Source organism: Euleptes europaea, chromosome 5 (genome assembly GCF_029931775.1).
Source record: "Euleptes europaea isolate rEulEur1 chromosome 5, rEulEur1.hap1, whole genome shotgun sequence".
Lineage (NCBI taxonomy): Eukaryota > Metazoa > Chordata > Lepidosauria > Squamata > Sphaerodactylidae > Euleptes > Euleptes europaea.
This window is the reverse complement of record NC_079316.1, coordinates 110,166,009-110,184,030: the sequence shown is the minus strand read 5'-3', so window position 1 is coordinate 110,184,030 and position 18,022 is coordinate 110,166,009. Positions and strand designations below refer to the sequence as shown.

Here is an 18,022-nt window from a genome sequence, read left to right as displayed (position 1 = left end):
TGAGATGATTGGTAAATTCTGGAATAAAAACAATATTCTCGGTAAAATATTCATTTGGGTCGTTGAAATACGTCCCAGAAAGGAGAGTTTTTTATTAGACCAGCTTACCATGTATTTTTTTTAATTGTTTCCCATAGTTTAAGATAATTATTATTAACCAAGTCTTTATTCTTAGTAGAGATCCAAACACCCAGATATTTCACTTTATTTACTCTCTCCCATCCAGTAGATAACTGAAATCTTTTCTGTTCTGCATCTGTAAGATTTTTAAATGTTGTTTGTATTTTTTCTTGGTTTATCTTAAATCCTGAAACTTGGCCATATGAGTTCAATGTTTCCAGCAGGTTGTCCGTTGATTGAAGTGGATCCTCTAAAATTAATAGGAGATAATCCGTAAATGCTCTCAGTTTGAATTCATGTTTATTTATTTGTAATCCGCAGATGGTTTCCGTATCCCTTAATTTACAGCATAGAGTTTCCAGGACCAAAATGAAGAGTAGTGGCGAAAGTGGACAGCCTTGTCTTGTCCCTTTTTGAATATCACAATTATCTGACATAGATTCATTGACCAAAATCTTTGCTTTTGTGTATATAGCAGTTATGCCTCTCCTAAAACGTTCTCCAAAGTTCTTACTTTCTAATACTTTCTTCATGAAGTTCCAAGAAACCATGTCAAATGCTTTTTCTGCATCCAAGAAGACAAAGGCTGCTTTGTGTTGATTATGATATTCATAATATTCCAGTGCATCTAGTAAAATCCTAAGATTGTCCTTAATTTGTCTTCCAGGTACAAAACCTGCTTGGTCTTCATATACTAAGTCCTTAATAAATTAGCTCTATTTGACAGAACTGAGGCATATATTTTATAATCCACATTCAATAAAGAGATGGGTCTATAATTTGATCCTTTTTCTGGGTCTCTTCCAGACATGGATCAATGAAATAAAAGCATGTGACCATGTTTCAGGAGATATTCCTGTATCCATTATTGTATTACAAACCATCAAGAAAGGATTCAGTAAGTTTCCCCTGAGTGTTCGGTAAAACAATGCAGTTATTCCATCCGGGCCAGGTGTTTTATTTATTTTTTTGTTTAATAATAGCTTCTTCTAATTCTTCAATGGTAATAGGAGCATCTATATAATGTTGTTGGGCTAAAGAGAGTTTTTTCATATTTATTGAATTCAAGAACTTTTCTATCTTCTTATCAGAGATATCATCTTTTTGGTATAATTTTGTATAATATAATACAAATTCTTTTTGTATATCCTGTGTGGTAAAGATCGGGCCTCGTGCAGATTGTAGTTTAGTTATAATCTTCTTTTGAAAGGAATCTCTCAACTGACCAGCCAAAAATTTACCAGGTCGATTTGCTTGCTCAAAATACTTCTGTTTTGCAAATCTCAAGTTTTTATTCATCTCTTCTGAAACCACTAAATTCAACTGGTGTTTAAAAGCGGATATCTTAAGTTTGATATTATTTTTCTTTTCTTCTCGTGATTCCAAAATCAGTTGTTGATCCAATTTTTGTAACTCCCAAAGTATATTGTTTGTTAATTGTAATTGTGTCCTTTTCCAGGCCGAGTTTCTGAATCATAAAACCTCTCAATACCGCTCTAAAGGCATCCCAAACTATATTCAAAGTGGTTTCTCCATTCATATTTATTTAAAAAAAATCTTTAATGAGTATTTAATTCCATCTGTATTTTTTCATCTTTCAAAAGATTATCATTCAATCTCCATCTGAAGGCTTGTCTGTTGTTCCATTCAAACAAAACTGGGTTATGATCACAAAAGGTCCTTGGAATGATATGAACTTTACGTAATTGAGTAAATATTGACTTACTTGCCCATATCATGTCTATTCTGGAGTAAGAATCACATCTTGCTGAATAGAAAGTGAATTCTTTAGCTGTTGTATTCATTGTTCTCCAAATGTCCTGTAGTTTGAAGTCCTCCATCATTTGAAAAAAGCTTTTTGGTAGACATCCTTCTTTGTCATCTTTAGCTTTAGTTTTTTTGTCCAGGATAGGCAGGGTAACTCCATTAAAATCTCCCATAATCAAAATCTGCTCTGCAGCATGTTGTGATATTAACTCATGTAGTTAAGCATAAAATTTAGCTTTCCCTTCATTTGGAGCATAGATCCCAATTACCGTAGTTTTTTATCCTAATACTGTTATTCTAATTATCACAATTCTGCCCTCCTCATCTTTATAAACCATTTCTGGAGTTAAATTAGGATGAGCATATATAACAACTCCTTTAGTTTTAGATTTAGTTGATGAAATAAATGCCTGTCCCAGCATTTGTCTGTCCAAATATTTTTTATCTTTCTTAGAAATATGTGTTTCTTGAAGACAGATTAATGAATATTTTTGCTTTTGTAAGAATTTAAAAATCTGTGCTCTTTTGATTTTTTTCATTCAGTCCATTTACATTCCATGAGATTGCTTTAGCCACGATGGTTGGGTTTAAATATCAAATTTTATGGTGTAGATCCTCCTACTGCTCCTTGTAATGAAGGGTCATCTTTCTCATGGTCTTGGTCTCTTTCTTGTTCCGGTGTAAGACCCACTAGGTCTTTTTTATATCTTCTCATAAATTTTCCAACGTCAGCCAAAGAAGTAATGGTTGTTCTGACCTCTTTGTAGGTGAAAACAAGACCCTGTGGCATTATCCAGTGGTACTTTATTCCATTTTTCGTCAGCATCATTACAAAGTCTTTGTATTTATTTCTTTGTGTCAAAAGATGGCGAGGAATATCCTTTAAGATAACAAGTGGTGTTTCTCTTACGACCACAGGATTCTCAAAATGGGATTGCATCATGATATCTTTGACTCTGATGTCATAGAAGATAATCATAACATCTCTGGGTTTAGATTTCTTTAATCTTGATGGTAAAGGTATCCTGTATATTTGTTTTATTGCATGGTCAAGATCTTGGTCTTGGATTTGAAATAGGTCAGAAAGTGTTCTGACCAGAGTGTCTCTTGAGTCTCCTTGATCTTCAGGTAGATTACGTAGGCGAAGTTTGTTTTCTCTTGCCTTCATATCCATCATGGCTAATTAGTCTTTGAGTATATCCTCTTGAGAGTGAATAGCATCAAGTTGTCTTTCATGTCCTTCCTTCTTCTTCTTCTTCTTCACCTCTTTCTGCTCTTCCATTACTTTCTTGACTGAGGAATCCATTGTCTTCATGTCTGCTTTAATTGTAGTAACTTGGATCTTCATATCCTTGATATCTTCTGTAACAGCATCGAGTTTCTGGCTGATGGCCTGAGTAGATTGGCTTAAGGTTGTAATCATAGAAGTCAGTTCTGTCATTTGAGAGGACATTTGTTTTCCATGGTAGTATCCTGAGGAGTGACTTTAAGTTTAGGAAATGCAGGGCTATGTAAAGAGCCTGACCTCTGACGGGTTCCAGACATTTACAGTACGAATAATTTTTGGAGAGAATTTTTTTTGGCAAGTTTCAACAATCAAATCCCGTAGTATGTAGGTGTCCGATCAGCAGATATACATTTTCGCCGCAATAAATAGTCCCAAAATCGGCTTATTAATGAAATAATAAGGTTTTTAGATTAGAAGTACCAACAAGTTGCAGTGGATGCTCTAGGTCGGCATATAGAACAGGAAATAGGAAGTTCACAGGAAGTTACAGACGCGGACCTTCTGCAGTCTCCTCTCGCCAGTTAAGATGTAGGAACCTTTAAGCTGTAACGCAAGGGAGACGTGCTTCCGGACCTACGATCGTCTTCCTTCATGTTGTTTTTCTTCCGAGTCTGGAGATACAGTGAGAGAGTTGCCTTGCAGTCTTCCGATTCCAGGATTAATCCCTTCTGTTTAAGTAAAACCTGGAGGACTTTCCTAAACTGGTAAGACGTCACTAGTCAGAAAGGAAGGGGTCTCGTTCTTCCCTCCATTTCTAACAATGCCGCTTTTGATTGGTAGATTCCGCGTCAGTCAAAAAGTCCCGTTTGTTTAGACTAAGTGCTGATCGGATTGATTAGATTCTTGCCGATTTGTCAGATGGATTTTAGACTTAAGTCAACTTATATTCTAGGCTGGGGGGCGCGGAGTACGCAGATATCTTTGTTAACTCCCCGTAGCTTCTTATTCAGGATAAAAGCCAAAGAGATTGATTGACTCACTTGGAATTCTGGAGGTGAGGTTTTCCTTTGTGATGTAGATCCTTGATGGTATTAGATAGAGGAGGAGTGAGCCTAAAGCCGAGGGAGCGCTTGTGACGATGTCGTTCCCTCAAATGCCGGCGGGACAGGCATCCAAACCTCCAGGGGACTTAAATAAGCTCCCTCGGAGAGTTTGGGAGTCAAACCGCTCTCGTGGCAGCAGGGTCGTTCCTGCTTCCCGGACCACCTGTTTGGAACTGGGTAGGGGTATTTAGAAGTACCCCAATTCAAGCGCTCCTTGGATTTCCTTGGAACATTCCGAGAAACGTGGCGCTCAGTCCAGCAGCCCTACCAGAAGTCACATCCCTGCTTAGCTTCCAAGATAGGGTGAGATCGGGCCAGCCTGGGCCATCCAGGTCAGGGCTTTCCCCTACTGCTGGACAAAGCGGGCTCTTTCATGCCAGCAAAACATGCGGCTTCCTCAACAGGTCGGACTTGGAGCTCCAGTTCAAGTGCTACCACCACGAAGACCGGCAGATGAACACCAACTGGCCAGCATCGGTCCAGGTCAGCGTCAACGCAACGCCGCTTACAATCGAACGGGGCGACAACAAGACATCGCACAAACCCCTGCACCTCAAGCATGTCTGCCAGCCAGGAAGAAACACAATTCAAATCACTGTCACAGCATGCTGTTGTGTAAGTATGTTGGGCCTGCCGCAGCAACCGGTTCTGAAGTTTTGGTTGATTAACCGTGCATTCCTGAGGCTGGGGACCGATTCTTCTTAGGAGGTTGCGTGACCTCGCCACCAGGGTAAGTGCGTCTTGTGCCATGATTAGATACATGGTGAGGGCAGTTCCTTCAGCGCTGGCAGTGAGGGCAGTTCCTTCGGCGCCTCAGCACCGCTGAGCTGTGTGCCATTCCTCTGCCGCTTAAATGCCAGCAGAAACTTATGGCGCCAGTGTGGAGGGGCGTTCCCAGGGGCAGAGCTGCCATTAGACAGGGGCAGAGCTGCCCTATGCCCTTTCGGCCCTGGACGCCAGCGGCCAGGCGGCATTGCTGTGCCTGCTTTTTAGCAGGTGCAGCCTCTCTGTTTTCAGTGGGGCTTTTAAAGGCTTTTAAAACTTTTAAAGGCTTTTCTCGTCCTGGCAGCATGCTGGGAACGGGTTAGGAGGAGGCGTAGCTGTGCCTTTTCCCCGCCGTCCATCAGCTCAGGAACGCTCTGTAAAAAGAGAACAGCGTTGGTGTTTGTGACGGCGTCCTGTCGAACAGTCTCCATTTCGCCAGACTTTTCGCCTGTCTTGGTTGACCTTTTCAAAGCTCTGCTTTTATACCGAAAACGTAATTTGGAAGCCAATGAACCGTACCTCGGCTCAGTTTCTAGTCGGAGGCACTGTGAGAACTCTGTCATATATCCAGAAGTGGTTAGAAGATGGTCCAGTAGCACAGTGGTAGACGGTGGGCAAGGCCCTCCCTAACATGAGGTAGGATGAGACCGCCAACCTCAGATGGCAGATTTTGACATTCCATTAGAAGTCAGTAAATGGTTCATCGTTTAGGTTAATATTATATTTCTTCTGCCTTGGGGTGGGGTACTATCTGTATTTCCTCACACAGTGAGGAAAACGTCCTCTCCCATAATTTCCTATCCAGTAATTTAAATCACAGAGAGAGGCCCTCCTGTGTCTAGTTGAGAGCCAGAGTGGTGTAGTGGTTAAGAGCAGTGGTTTGGAGCGGTGGACTCTGATCTGGAGAACCAAGTTGGTTTCCCCACTCCTCCACATGAAGCCTGCTGGGTGACCTTGGCCTAGTCACAGCTCTCTTAGAGCTCTCTCAGCCAAACCTACCTCACAGGGTGTCTGTTGTGGGGAGGGGAAGGAAAGGTGATTGTAAGCTGGTTTGATTCTGCCTTAAGTGGTAGAGACAGTCGGCATATGAAAACCAACCTCCCCCTCCTCCTCCTCCTCCTCCTTCTTCTTCTATGTCCCATCAACCAAAGAAGGTTGTTTGGTGGGTGCATGATGAGAGAGGGCCTTTTCAGTGGCAGCCGCACGATTATGGAACAATCTCCCCAGGGATGTGCGCCTGGCCCCCTCATTTTCGATCTTCAGAAGGCAGATGAAGACAGTTTTGTTTTAGGACTGCATTTCGTTAAGTTTGCTCGAAGTCCTAAATTACAGTTTTAACATTTTGGTTTTCTTATATTTTATTTTATGTATGCTGTAAGTGGCTCTCCAGGGAAATGTTTAAAGATGCTGGCTCAGTGTTTTCATGCACTAGGAGTGCCAAACTCCAGAGCTGTTTGTGGTTGTACAAGGAATTGGACTGGGTGTCAGTTAACCAAATTCAGTTTGGAATGCTGATAATCCAGCTTTATAAAATCAATGATTGAACGTGACTTTGCCTAGACTGATAACCTAGCGGTTGGCCTACACCAGTCAAAGCAGGGGAGAAAAGCATGTTACTTCTTCTGAAATTATCTTAGGGATTGTTGCATGGCAGATCAACCACATACCCTAAAAACATGTATAGTGGCAGGAAAGGTAATACGATCCAGTTTCAACTAGTTTCAACTAGTACTTTCCCAGTGCCCTGGATTGTGTTGCAGTTTCACCACATATGTAGAGACAGGTTTTGCTCCATTGTTCTGTCATTACCATTATTCTGTTCAACAGGATATCGTTTATGTAAGACGAGAAGATGATTTTGCCTCAGACTAGTGACTATCCAAAAACATCTGATTCCTAAAAACATGTTTCCTCTCATTTATTTGTTCTTCTCATTCCTGGCTCCAGTAAATTTGTAGAGTTTTGATCTTCTCTCCTAAACTCTGTCTGCACTGGGACTTGGAGACCCAGATTCAGATCCCCCACTCTGCCTTGGAAGCTTGCTGGGTGACCTTGGGCCAGTCACAAACTCTCAAACTAACCTATCTCACAGGGTTATTGTGAAGATAAAATGGAGAAAAGGAAAACAAAGTGAACCGCTTTGAGTTCCCATTGGCAAGAAAGGCCAAGCATAAATGAAACAAATAAATAAATGGAAAAAATAGAAGATGTAAATTATAGATAAAAGCCTCCTTAATCTATTCCTGCCTTATTAAGTGATCTAGAAAACGTCTTAAATTGAAAATATTGGAATAGAGAAGGTCATAGCTGGCATGTCTCTCTTGCCATGAAATCAATTGACATGTTGAAACAACAAGTAAATAAAAAATTCATATGAATTCTAGCTATCATTGCTCTGGCAAGCATAGCAAATTATGAAGCCCTGCCTAAACAAATCTACCTGTACAAAAAGCACCTTTTCAAAGACTCACTGGCCACATTCGTGCAAACAGTCGGATCCTTGCTTGCTTGCCAGTTCTCCTTCCAGAACACCTTGCCTTTCAGCAAGCAGAACCAAAGCTTTTTAAAAAGCATCCCGGGACAGTTGTCCTGGAGAAGAGGGCTCCAGAAAACTGGTGTCACCACGGAGCAGGCCCCTCACCTTACCTCTGCTGCTGATGCTTTGCCAATGACTTGCACATAGAGAAAGGCTTTTGCCTGAGTGACCCTACTATTTTATGAAGACAATTGCTATGTGGACTGGGTATGTCTATGTAACCCAAACAGCAAGAACATCCATCATTTTAACGTCAAATGCGTCCTGCCCGGATCAGTAGATGTGTTCTGATTTCTCTTCTTCTTCTTCTGTTACAGTCACACTTGTTCGTATTGCAGCTAGTACACCGACCATCAGTCCGCTCTGTCCTACAGGGCTTGCTAAAGAAACGTCTTCTTCCAGCCGAGCACTGTATCACCAAAAGTGAGTCGAGCAACGCATGTGATTTCCGTGGCCCTGCTCATACGGAGCTGCCTGATCGTGGCTTAGATCTGGGGTGTTGAACTCAATTGTTACGAGAGCCAGATATGACATAAATGTCAGTTGGTCGGGCCGGGCCATGCCTCGCCAGCCCAGATCGAGAGAGGGGGGTTGGCTGCCTCGGCTGGTTCGAGGGCTGAATAAGGGCCAGATCCGGCCCACAGGCCTTATATTTGACACCCCTGGCTTAGAGCCTAGCTACTTATTCTGCTTGTGGGGTGGGGGGGGAAGCACTGCCTCTTTGCTCCTCCCCCTGCCAACCTCCACTTTGCACCCCGTGCTCTTTGTGGGGGGATCCATGAACCCCACTCCTGGCAAGATTTCAGGAGTGCAGCAGGAGGAAAGATGTCAGAAAGTTCCCTTTCATGCACACTGCTGTGGATCCAGAATGGTGAATCAGTTAGCTCCCCCTGATCTCAGAGAGGGTCTTTCCCAGCTTTTTTAGATCCTTTAATGGAAGATGCCAGGGATTGAACCCAGGGCCTTTGACATGCAAATAATATTCTCTGTCTCTTGGCTGTGGCCCCTCTCCATTTTGTGTAGCTTCTCCTGGGAATTTTCTTTTGTACGCAGTATGGTTGAGATGGTACTCTTCACTCACGCTCACCTATGCCTATTTTCCAAAATAGTCAAGAGGAACTTTAGCAGTGTGGCAGCCTCCTCGGGCAACACGACCCTCAATGGCGAGGACGGGGTGGAACAGACGGCCATTAAAGTGTCTCTGAAGTGTCCAATCACATTCCGGCGGATCCAGCTACCAGCAAGAGGCCACGACTGCAAACACGTACAGGTGAGCGCCCCCTTGTGATCCGGTGAACGCCAAGCTGAATGTGGCCTGCCAAGTGCTTGTCAACTCTTCTGTTTCAGGCTGCCGTTGGTTTAGGGGAAGGAGTGGTCCTCAGTTTGAGCAGGACTACAGTTGTGTGTGTGTGTGTTATGTGCCCTGTCGATATTCCTCCAGACAATTTCTGCAGAGTGAATGCTGTCATTTTGGAAAGATGGTGCAGTGGATTTTGCATGTGTACATTTCACCTTCAAAAACTGGAAAATAAGTGAGGGAACTAAGATTATCGAGGGGAGTGATCCATGCATTTGAGGTTCCAGGCAGACTTCAGGAGCTTCCTGTTCATTGTGGCAAAACATGTTATCGTTATTGTACCCATAGGCAGATTGTTTAATCAGTATTAAAATTGGTGAAATTTGAGAGCTTTGGTGATGTCACTTCTGTGTTTTAGCCAGAAATGATGTCAATGTGTTGACAAAGTTTTTTTTCTCCATTATCCCCCCCCCCCCCAAAGTCTTCAGGCATGCACCTGACAACCCTACATTCATGATAGTTCTTGTCATTGTGAATGTAGGGTTGCCGGGTGCATGATGGAGACTTTGGAGTGGCGGGACATGGAGAAAAAAAGACTTTGTCAACATGTTGACATCACCTCCATGTTTGAGACTATTAATTCTATGAATTGCACACATATATATTTCTGTACATTCATTCAAGGAATATGTTCCTTTTTAAAAAATATATTTATTCAGCAAAGGATAGTTTCTATCCGCCACTTCTTTCGTGTTCTTTGCCATGGTCTCTAACTATTTTGGCTGATGTGATTTGTGGCTTTCTCCCCCCCTCCCTCCCTGTAGTGCTTTGATCTGGAATCCTACTTGCAGCTGAACTGTGAACGGGGGACGTGGCGTTGTCCCGTGTGCAAGTGAGTGTGACTCTTTCCAGGGGGGGCACTGGAAGGAGGCGGCCATCGGGTGTCTTGAAAGTTTAAAATTCGCACCAGCAGATTTGTTCTGTTTGAACGATGACAGAACCTTGCAATGGGTAAAGACTGTGTGAAAACGTAATGCAAAGCAGGAGAGTGTCCACGTTGGATGTTCAGTTTCGTTTATCGTTTAAAGCAGAGGTTTTCACCTAGCACATATAGACTAAACTGAATGACAGTAGTATTTTTCTTTCTTCATGGAGCACTAGGAGATGTTTCGCGGAGTACCAAGTGCTCCACGGAGCACAGTTTGGGAACCTCTGGTTTAAAGAGAAGTCCCAGGATCTTTAAAGTGCACAAGATTTGGAATTCTTTCTTTCTTTCTTTCTTTCTTTCTTTCTTTCTTTCTTTCTTTCTTTCTTTCTTTCTTTCTTCTTTCTTTCTTTCTTTCTTTCTTTCTTTCTTTCTTTCTTTCTTTCTTTCTTGCAAGTCATAATCTGTGGGAAATGGCTGAAAACTATGGATGAGGCAAAAAGTATAATAAATCTAAGTATAATGATATCCAAAAGAAAGCCAGTGGTTAGAGCAGGGTGGGTGTCAAACTCATTTGTTATGAGTGCTGGATATGACATAAATGTCACTTGGTTGGACCGGGCCACGCCACACCAATGCAGACTGGGATCAGAGGGCGGCCGCCTCGGCTGGCTCACAGTCCAGATCCAGCCCCCGGGCCTTATGTTTGACACCCCTCGATTAGACTGTTAGACTAGGATCTAGGAGATGCAGGTTCCAATCCCCGCTCTGCTTGGAAGCCTGCTGTGTGCCCTTGGGACAGTCACACACTCTTACCCTAACCTACCTCACAGGGTTGTTGTGAGAATAAAAATGGAGGAAAGGAGGATGCTGTAAAGCCACTTTGGGGAGAAAGGCAGGGTATGAGTAAGGTGAATAAATATATAAATAAAAGACTATGTAAACTGTAGATAAAAGCCTCCTCAATCTATTCCTGCCTTTTTGAGTGATTCAGAAAACATCTCAACTGCAAATATTGGAACAGAGGTGGTCTTAATTGGCATGTGTCTTTCCTGTGGCCTCACTCAATGGACTTATTGAAACAAGAAGTTTTCAGATGAAATCATACTAATTCATATCAATTATAGCTGTCATTGCTGCAGCCAGCGTAGCGATTTATGAAGAATCAACAGCCCTGCCTAAACCAGTGGTTTTTGAAGCAAAGATTCTGCTCCAGTTCAATTCTGTGTGGAATTACTCCAATGTAAGCCCCATGATTTCAATGGATGTAGAAGTGGTGTAATCCTGCATAGGACTCCACTGCTAGAGACTTGCAGAAATTCCTCAGCAAAGAAGATTGGCAGTGACGTAAAACGGCATTGCTCGGTTCCAGACTGCTCCCCCCCGCAACACCAAATTGTAAATTCCTCAGAGCAGGGACCCTGCCTTTACTCTGTAACGGGGAGGGGCTGTGGCTCAGTGGTAGAGCCTCTGCTTGGCATGCAGATGGTCCCAGGTTTCATCCCTGGCATCTCCAGTTGAAAGGACCAGGCAGTAGATGATGTGAAAGACCTCTAACTGAGACCCTGGAGAGCCGCTGCCAATACTGACCTTGATGGACCAAGTATCTGATTCAGTGGAAGGCAGCTTCATGTGTTAATGTGGTCACATCATTCATTCTTAAGACAATAATAATATTTTGTGTCTACCTCCTTCTTCCAGTAAAACAGCTCTGCTGGAGGGCCTCGAAGTTGACCAGTACATGTGGGGCATTCTGAACGCCATACAAAAGTAAGTGAAACATTGCTGTTAAGAAAGCAAGAACATCTCTTTGTTTCTGGTATTCACAACCTTCTGCTTAAGAGGTGGATGTCTTTTGGGGGCACTATTTCTTGGTGTGTGTGTGGGGGGGTTCTCTTGCGCTATATGTTGGTAGCGAGGAGGGTGAGGGATAAAACAGTTCAGGGAAACGGTGGGTTCCAAACTAAAGCAGTCTACCATAGATCACACTCCTAGCTCATTTGGTGGCACCAGCCAAATGAGCTTGTCTTTGTCCTGTCGCCTAACATCTAGTTGTGAGCCTTTGACACTAAACCAGTGTAATTAACAAGGTGAAAATAGGCTTCCAGGGTCAAGAAGCAATTTTCTTCTGGTCGGATTGGCCAGTAGGGTTGCCAGGTCCCTCTTCGCCACTGGCAGGAGGTTTTTAGGGTGGAGCCTGAGGAGGGTGTGATTCGGGGAGGGGAGGGACTTCAATGCCATAGAGTCCAATTGCCAAAGCGGCCATTTTCTCCAGGGGAATTGATCTCTATTGGCTGAAGATCAGTGGTAATAACAGGAGATCTCCAGTTAGTACCTGGAGGTTGGCAACCCTATTGGCCAGGGATCATGGTTTTTTTTTGTTGCCGTCTTCTTGGTACAGAGTAGGGGTCACTGGGGGTGTGTGGGGGGAGGTAATTGTGAATTTCCTGCATTGGGGCCCCTTCCAACTCTATGATTCTGTGGAAGTGTCTATTTCGGCCACCTAAGCAAAGGCCATATCAAGAAGCCTGCAGTGCTGTTTGTCTGAAGTTGCTCAATAAATAAGAGCATTCTAGTCTTTTCCAGTGTATAAAAGGAAAATTCCAAATGCTCTATATATTCATTATGAAATCTGAAGAAGATTGGAACGAGTGAGTACCTGGGATCTTGTCACTGTTCCACTTCTCATGATTTACCACTTGTATATGCTCAGCTGTGGAAAGAGGGGAGGAGCCGTGACTCAGTGGTAGAGCCTCTGCTTGGCAGAAGGCCCCAGGTTCAATTCCTGGCATCTCCAGTTACAGTGGCTAGGCAAGTAAGGTGATGTGAAAGACCTCTGCCTGAAACCCTGGAGAGCCACTGGCGATCTGAGCAGACAATACTGACCTTGATGGACCAAGGGTCTGATTCAGGATAAGGCAGCTTCAGGTGTCATATGTTTTTTTAGTCTGACCTTTCCCAAGTCGGATATTTCAAGGAGGGCTTTAGAAAGAGATTGTGGGCCTGAAAGACAACAGAGGCAAAGGCCAAGACCTAATAGGTACAAAAAGCAAAAGAATAACCCAAGTGTATCTTAAATATGTGGTTCAAGACAACACAACTCCTTGGAATAAGACGGATAAGTCGTACAGGAGTAAAATTGGCAAAGTGTAATGGCAAATGCATGGTACACTATACAAATGTATGCAAAATAACAAGTGGTGTAGACAAAGTGATCTTTCCACAGTTGAGCATATACAAATGGTAAACCATGAAAAATGGAACAATGACACGATCCCAGGTCCTCACTCGTTCCAATCTTCTTCAGTTTACATAACGAATATATAGAGCATACTGGAATTTTCCTTGTATACCCTAGAAAAGATGATCATGCTAGAAAAAGTTGAAGGCAGTAGGAGAAGAGGAAGAGCCACACCAACAACAAAGGGGGGAAAACGTAACCCTAAACACCAGAATTAAGTACCCAAAAGGTCAAGAAAAAGTAAACATCCAAGGCCAAAGGTTATACAGTCTAAAAATTATGTAAGTACAAAATATGTATACATTTATTTCAGGATAAAATCTAATACTGCATGTAGCACGTATAAGGCCCTGCAAAAGCCTACCAAACTGACATGCTCATATAACACAATAAGACATAAAATCACACCATTAGACTCTGACCATACAGGTTTCCGCCATACAGCCTTCTTCAAGTGATCTAAGCAATCAACATTCCAGGCTCAAAGATATATACATAAATAGATTTTAAAAATCTTTATGACTATGTGTGTGTGTTGTTTTTGCAACATAACAATTAAAATATATGACTGCAAAGCTTCTTGCTCTGCTTTAGGCTTCCATCCACAAGGAAAACTAATCCTCGTGTGTGTTTCCCTCTTAAATGAGGGGATGTAATATTGCAGCCATAAATACAATTATCAATATCTCATAGTCAAGGAAGAGGAAGACCCAACATGAGATGGGCTGACTCAATCAAGGAAGCCACGGCCCTCAGTTTGCAAGACTTGAGGAAGGCCGTGGACAATAGGAGCATTTTTTGCCGTCAAGTCACATATGACTTGTGGCGACCCCTAGTGGGGTTTACAAAGAAAGTGATGTTCAGAGGTGGTTTGCCATTGCATCAAGCCCCTGGTATTCCTTGGAGGTCTCCCATCCAAATACTTGCCAGGATCGACCCTGCTTAGCTTCTGAGATCTGATGAGATCAGGCTACCCTGGGCTGTCCAGGTCAGGAGCTTTTGGAAGTCATTAATTCAGAGAGGGGAGGTATAGTCTGATCTCATCAGATCTCGGAAGCTAAGCAGGGTCAGTACTTGGAAGGGAGACTGCCAAGGAAGGCCCTGCAGAAGAAGGCAATGGTGAACCACCTCTGAGAGCCAGCATGGTGTAGTGGTTAAGAGCAGTGGACTTGAATCTGGAGAACTGGGTTTGATTCCCAACTCCTCCACATGAGCAGTGGACTCTAATCTTGTGAACTGGGTTGGTTTCCCCGTGACATACCATGAAGCCTGCTGGGTGACCTTGGGCCAGTTACAGTTCTCTCCAAACTCTCTCAGCCCCACCTACCTCCCAAGGTGCCTGTTGTGGGAAGAGGAAGTGAAGGTGATTGTAAATTGGTTTGAGACTCCTTAAAGATAGAGAGAATTGGGGTATAAAAACCAACTCTTCTTCTTCTTCTTCTCTGCTTCTCACTCACCTGGAAAGCCTCTTGCTGGGGTCTCCATAAGTCGGGTGCAACTTGACAATGCTTTACACGCATACAATTCGTAGAGTTTCCATAAGTTGGAAATGACTTAATAGCACATCACACACACATACCTGTTAGGTCTTGGCTTTGCCTCTGTTGTCTTGTTTTAGAGGACCTTTCCCTTCATTTTGGCTTTAACCTGATATGAGAGAGTCAGCTTCTAATGTGAATGTAATGCTTAAAAGCCCGAGTGACGTTGTGAAGTATTGTTTCCTTTTGTCAGCTCGGAGTTTGAGGAAGTCACAATCGACCCGACATGCAGCTGGAGGCCGGTGCCGATCAAGTCCGACATTCACATCAAAGACGATCCCGACGGGATGCCTTCCAAAAGGTTCAAGACCATGAGTCCGAGTCAGATGATCATGCCCAACGTGATGGAGATGATCGCAGCGCTGGGCCCTGGGCCATCACCTTACCCCTCAATCCCGCCTCCGCCAGGGAGCACCAATTCCAGCGAATACAGTAACCAAGGTAGGTTGAAATGTTTAGTGTGTCTGGGGTTTCTTCCTGTAAACAAAAAGCAAACAAACCCAAAGCAAAACACTGTGCAAACAAACAGCTTCTGTGCTATGGCTCAGGCATAATAGCAAACTGGGGCATGCTGCTACATGAAATGAGGCTGAGAAATCCTCTGCATGCATTTTGCTCTCTTCCCTTTCCATGCAGCCAGCTAATTAATTACTTCCACTTTCACAGCAAATGGTACTTTGCTGTTCTATCCAGTTCAGAAAACCATGGTTTGTTGAAAACATACAAGTGACTAATAATTTTGTTGTGTGTGAGGGGAAAGAGGCAAACGTGTTTTTGGAACCCTGTGTAGGAGTGGGGAAATCAACCTGGTTCACCGCCACTCATGTGGAGGAGTGGGGAATCAAACCCGTTTCTCCACCGCTCCAAACCACTGTTCTTAACCACTGCACCACACTGGCTCTCCAACAAGCACCAAAGCCACTCTGTTACTTCAAAGCTCAACGTGATCCTGTCAGAGGCTTCCATGAAATAACCTGGCAGTTTTGCTTCCGGTTCTGGTCCCCGTCGCTTAAGACACAAGAGCCAGTGCTGCAATTAGGGACTTGAGTGAGGCGCTCAAGAGGTAACGGCAATAAAAGGGGGAAAGAATGCCCAGTTTTTTGCAAAAGGATTGGGGCAGTAATAGGAACAAGTGCTAACTATTCTCTAATGCAGGTGTTCAGTCAGCGGAAGCCAACATGTGCGGTGTTACCCAGTTCCCAGCCTGCGTGCTTTCTTTGCATTTTTTCGGTCAGTTGTAACAAAAATGCTTTCGCATTTGGATTTTGCCTTCGGAGCAATGCAGGCTTCCTGTAGCCTCATATCTTCTAGCAGCATCTTGGTTTTGAAATGGCTGTTGAGAGGAGTGTGGTGCCCGTTGCACTCTGTGGGCCAATGCCGTTCACTGTTGTGCATGTCTACTCAGGAATAAGCCCCACTGAGGTTTACACCTAAGGAAGTCTGCAAAGGATTGCCTAAGCCAGTTGGTAGATGAGGAAACAAAGACTCTTCCTTTCCCTAAATTTAACAGCCACTGGCTATCCACCAGCCACTTCACACTTTAAAAAGGGGAGATTTGATTTTTCCTTGACACTATAAAGAGAAACGTTTCCACATTTCTCAATCAATTGACCGATCTATTTGACAGCAGATAACGCAGTATCTGCTTCTCAGAAAGCATCTGTAGATGTTTTATCCAGGGAGTGATACGTTTATTTCATGCAATATTATTTGTGGACATGCTAAAACCATGTGGGCTAGGGAGTCTATTTGATCCAGACACAGTGGGAATTTTCATTCTTCTGCAATAATTTATTGTATCGCCCTTGTCTTGGCTGAGTCTAGGGCATTACATCTTGCCTGTAAGAAAGCTTGTCTGAACTTCTTGGTTTTGAAATGGCTGTTGAGAGGAGTGTGGTGTTCATTGAGCTCTGTGGGCCGTGTCATTCACTGTTGTGCATGTCTATTCAGACGTAAGCCCCACTGAGGTTCACACCTAAGGAAGCCTGCAAAGGATTGCCTAAATGGTTGGTAGATGAGGAAACGAAGAATATGCGAGGCTCTGTGAAACTGACACGACAAGTCAAAGCTTCAGGCTTCATCATTATGCAGCTAATTCCTTCTGTTCCCCGGGGATTAAACCGCTTCTCCAAAAGAGCCTGTACTGGAAAGCAAATGGGTCAGGTGTTTCCGCTCCCATTATATTTGTCTTGAGCACTCTAAAACTTGCCGCTCTTCAGCTGACAAAATTGGATTCCCCTCCGGACAAGCGCCAAAGCCCCTCTATTACTTCAAAGCTCAATGTGATCCCATCAGAGGCTTCCATGAAATAATTTTGCTTCCGTTCCTGGTTCCTGTCGCTTCAGCCACAAGATCTGGTGCTGTGTGAGGTGCTCAAGAGATAATGGCAATAAAGGGGGGAAAGAATGCCCCCATTTTGCAAGAAGATCAGGGCCAGTTGGCTTGGGTATATTACTTGTGTGTGCATTATATGGGTTTTTATTTGACCACTGATGAAGGCCTGTAGGCAGAAACACGTGTGGTCTCTATCAACCTTATGAGTTGCCATTGTGCCTGGTTTTATCATTTTTAATGTTTTTAACCTTGTTATAAGCGCCTTAAAATAAAGTTATTTTTCTATTATATAATTTTACCTTTTCCACCCAACCTTGGGTACCCAGCGTTGGGTTTTTTAGGTTGGGTTCCCCCCCCCTTTTTTTTTTGTTCAGGGTCAACATGTTGGCCAAAACTTTAAAGGGGGAAGATACGAGATAACCAACTGGGAACCATTTTTTTCAAACACTGGTGACTCTGAAAACCCACTCAGGGACGGGGTTTCTAAACCAGCCTACATTTGATATTTGCTTTTGTAAACTTTCAAAAAAGTAGGGAGGGGTGCAGAAAATAAGGCTGCTGTCACAGGATGAAGATAAAACTATTAATGTAGGCACTCCAGAAAGTGTATTGCACTTGATGAGTTTGGGGTATGATGGTTGTTTAATTCGATCAAAGGAAACCCTTGCAGATGTATCTTGCTTAAAATCTGATAATGCCCATTCCAAACCATTTGTCATTTTCTTAAGGTGTCAAGTCCAAGAATGCACAATAACATAACCTTTATGTAGAATGAGATTGCATAATAGAGCTTAAATGTTTATCCCCACTAGCTTAGCAGGCGAGTATTTAACTTAGCCGTTCTTCTGCATCTTCCTGTTGTATCATTTATCACTGTGCTCCATGGCACAACCTAAAGAAAGAGAGTAGAATGTCATCTGATAAAATTAGAATAGATGTGCTGCCTCTTAAAGAAAATGAGCAGTGAATTAATTATTCCTTAATAAAAGCTGCCCTTCCAAGCCTATGTTCAGTCCTTTCTCTTAAGAGATTTCTCTTGAGAGATTTTGTTCTACAAACTAAGCACTGTTATATCTCCTTGGTATTATGCACGTCCACACCAGAGCTTCAACCAGTAAAGAGTTTCGCCCTGCTGCTCCAGCCCTGGATGAATCCAGCAAGAGAGGGA

The 18,022-nt window shown here is 43.2% G+C and overlaps 1 protein-coding gene across 8 annotated transcripts in view; it reads left to right on the top strand.

Annotated features, from left to right (window-relative positions):
• Positions 1-18,022, top strand: part of ZMIZ1 (zinc finger MIZ-type containing 1) — a 314,832-nt gene that overhangs the window by 281,722 nt on the left and 15,088 nt on the right. For all 8 annotated transcript variants that reach the window (XM_056849848.1, XM_056849855.1, XM_056849854.1 and 5 more), the window contains 6 exons: positions 4,623-4,833; positions 7,837-7,942; positions 8,629-8,789; positions 9,641-9,708; positions 11,443-11,511; positions 14,714-14,961. In XM_056849848.1, coding sequence (XP_056705826.1) covers positions 4,623-4,833; positions 7,837-7,942; positions 8,629-8,789; positions 9,641-9,708; positions 11,443-11,511; positions 14,714-14,961 — 863 coding nt within the window. The remainder of the gene's footprint in view (positions 1-4,622; positions 4,834-7,836; positions 7,943-8,628; positions 8,790-9,640; positions 9,709-11,442; positions 11,512-14,713; positions 14,962-18,022) is intronic.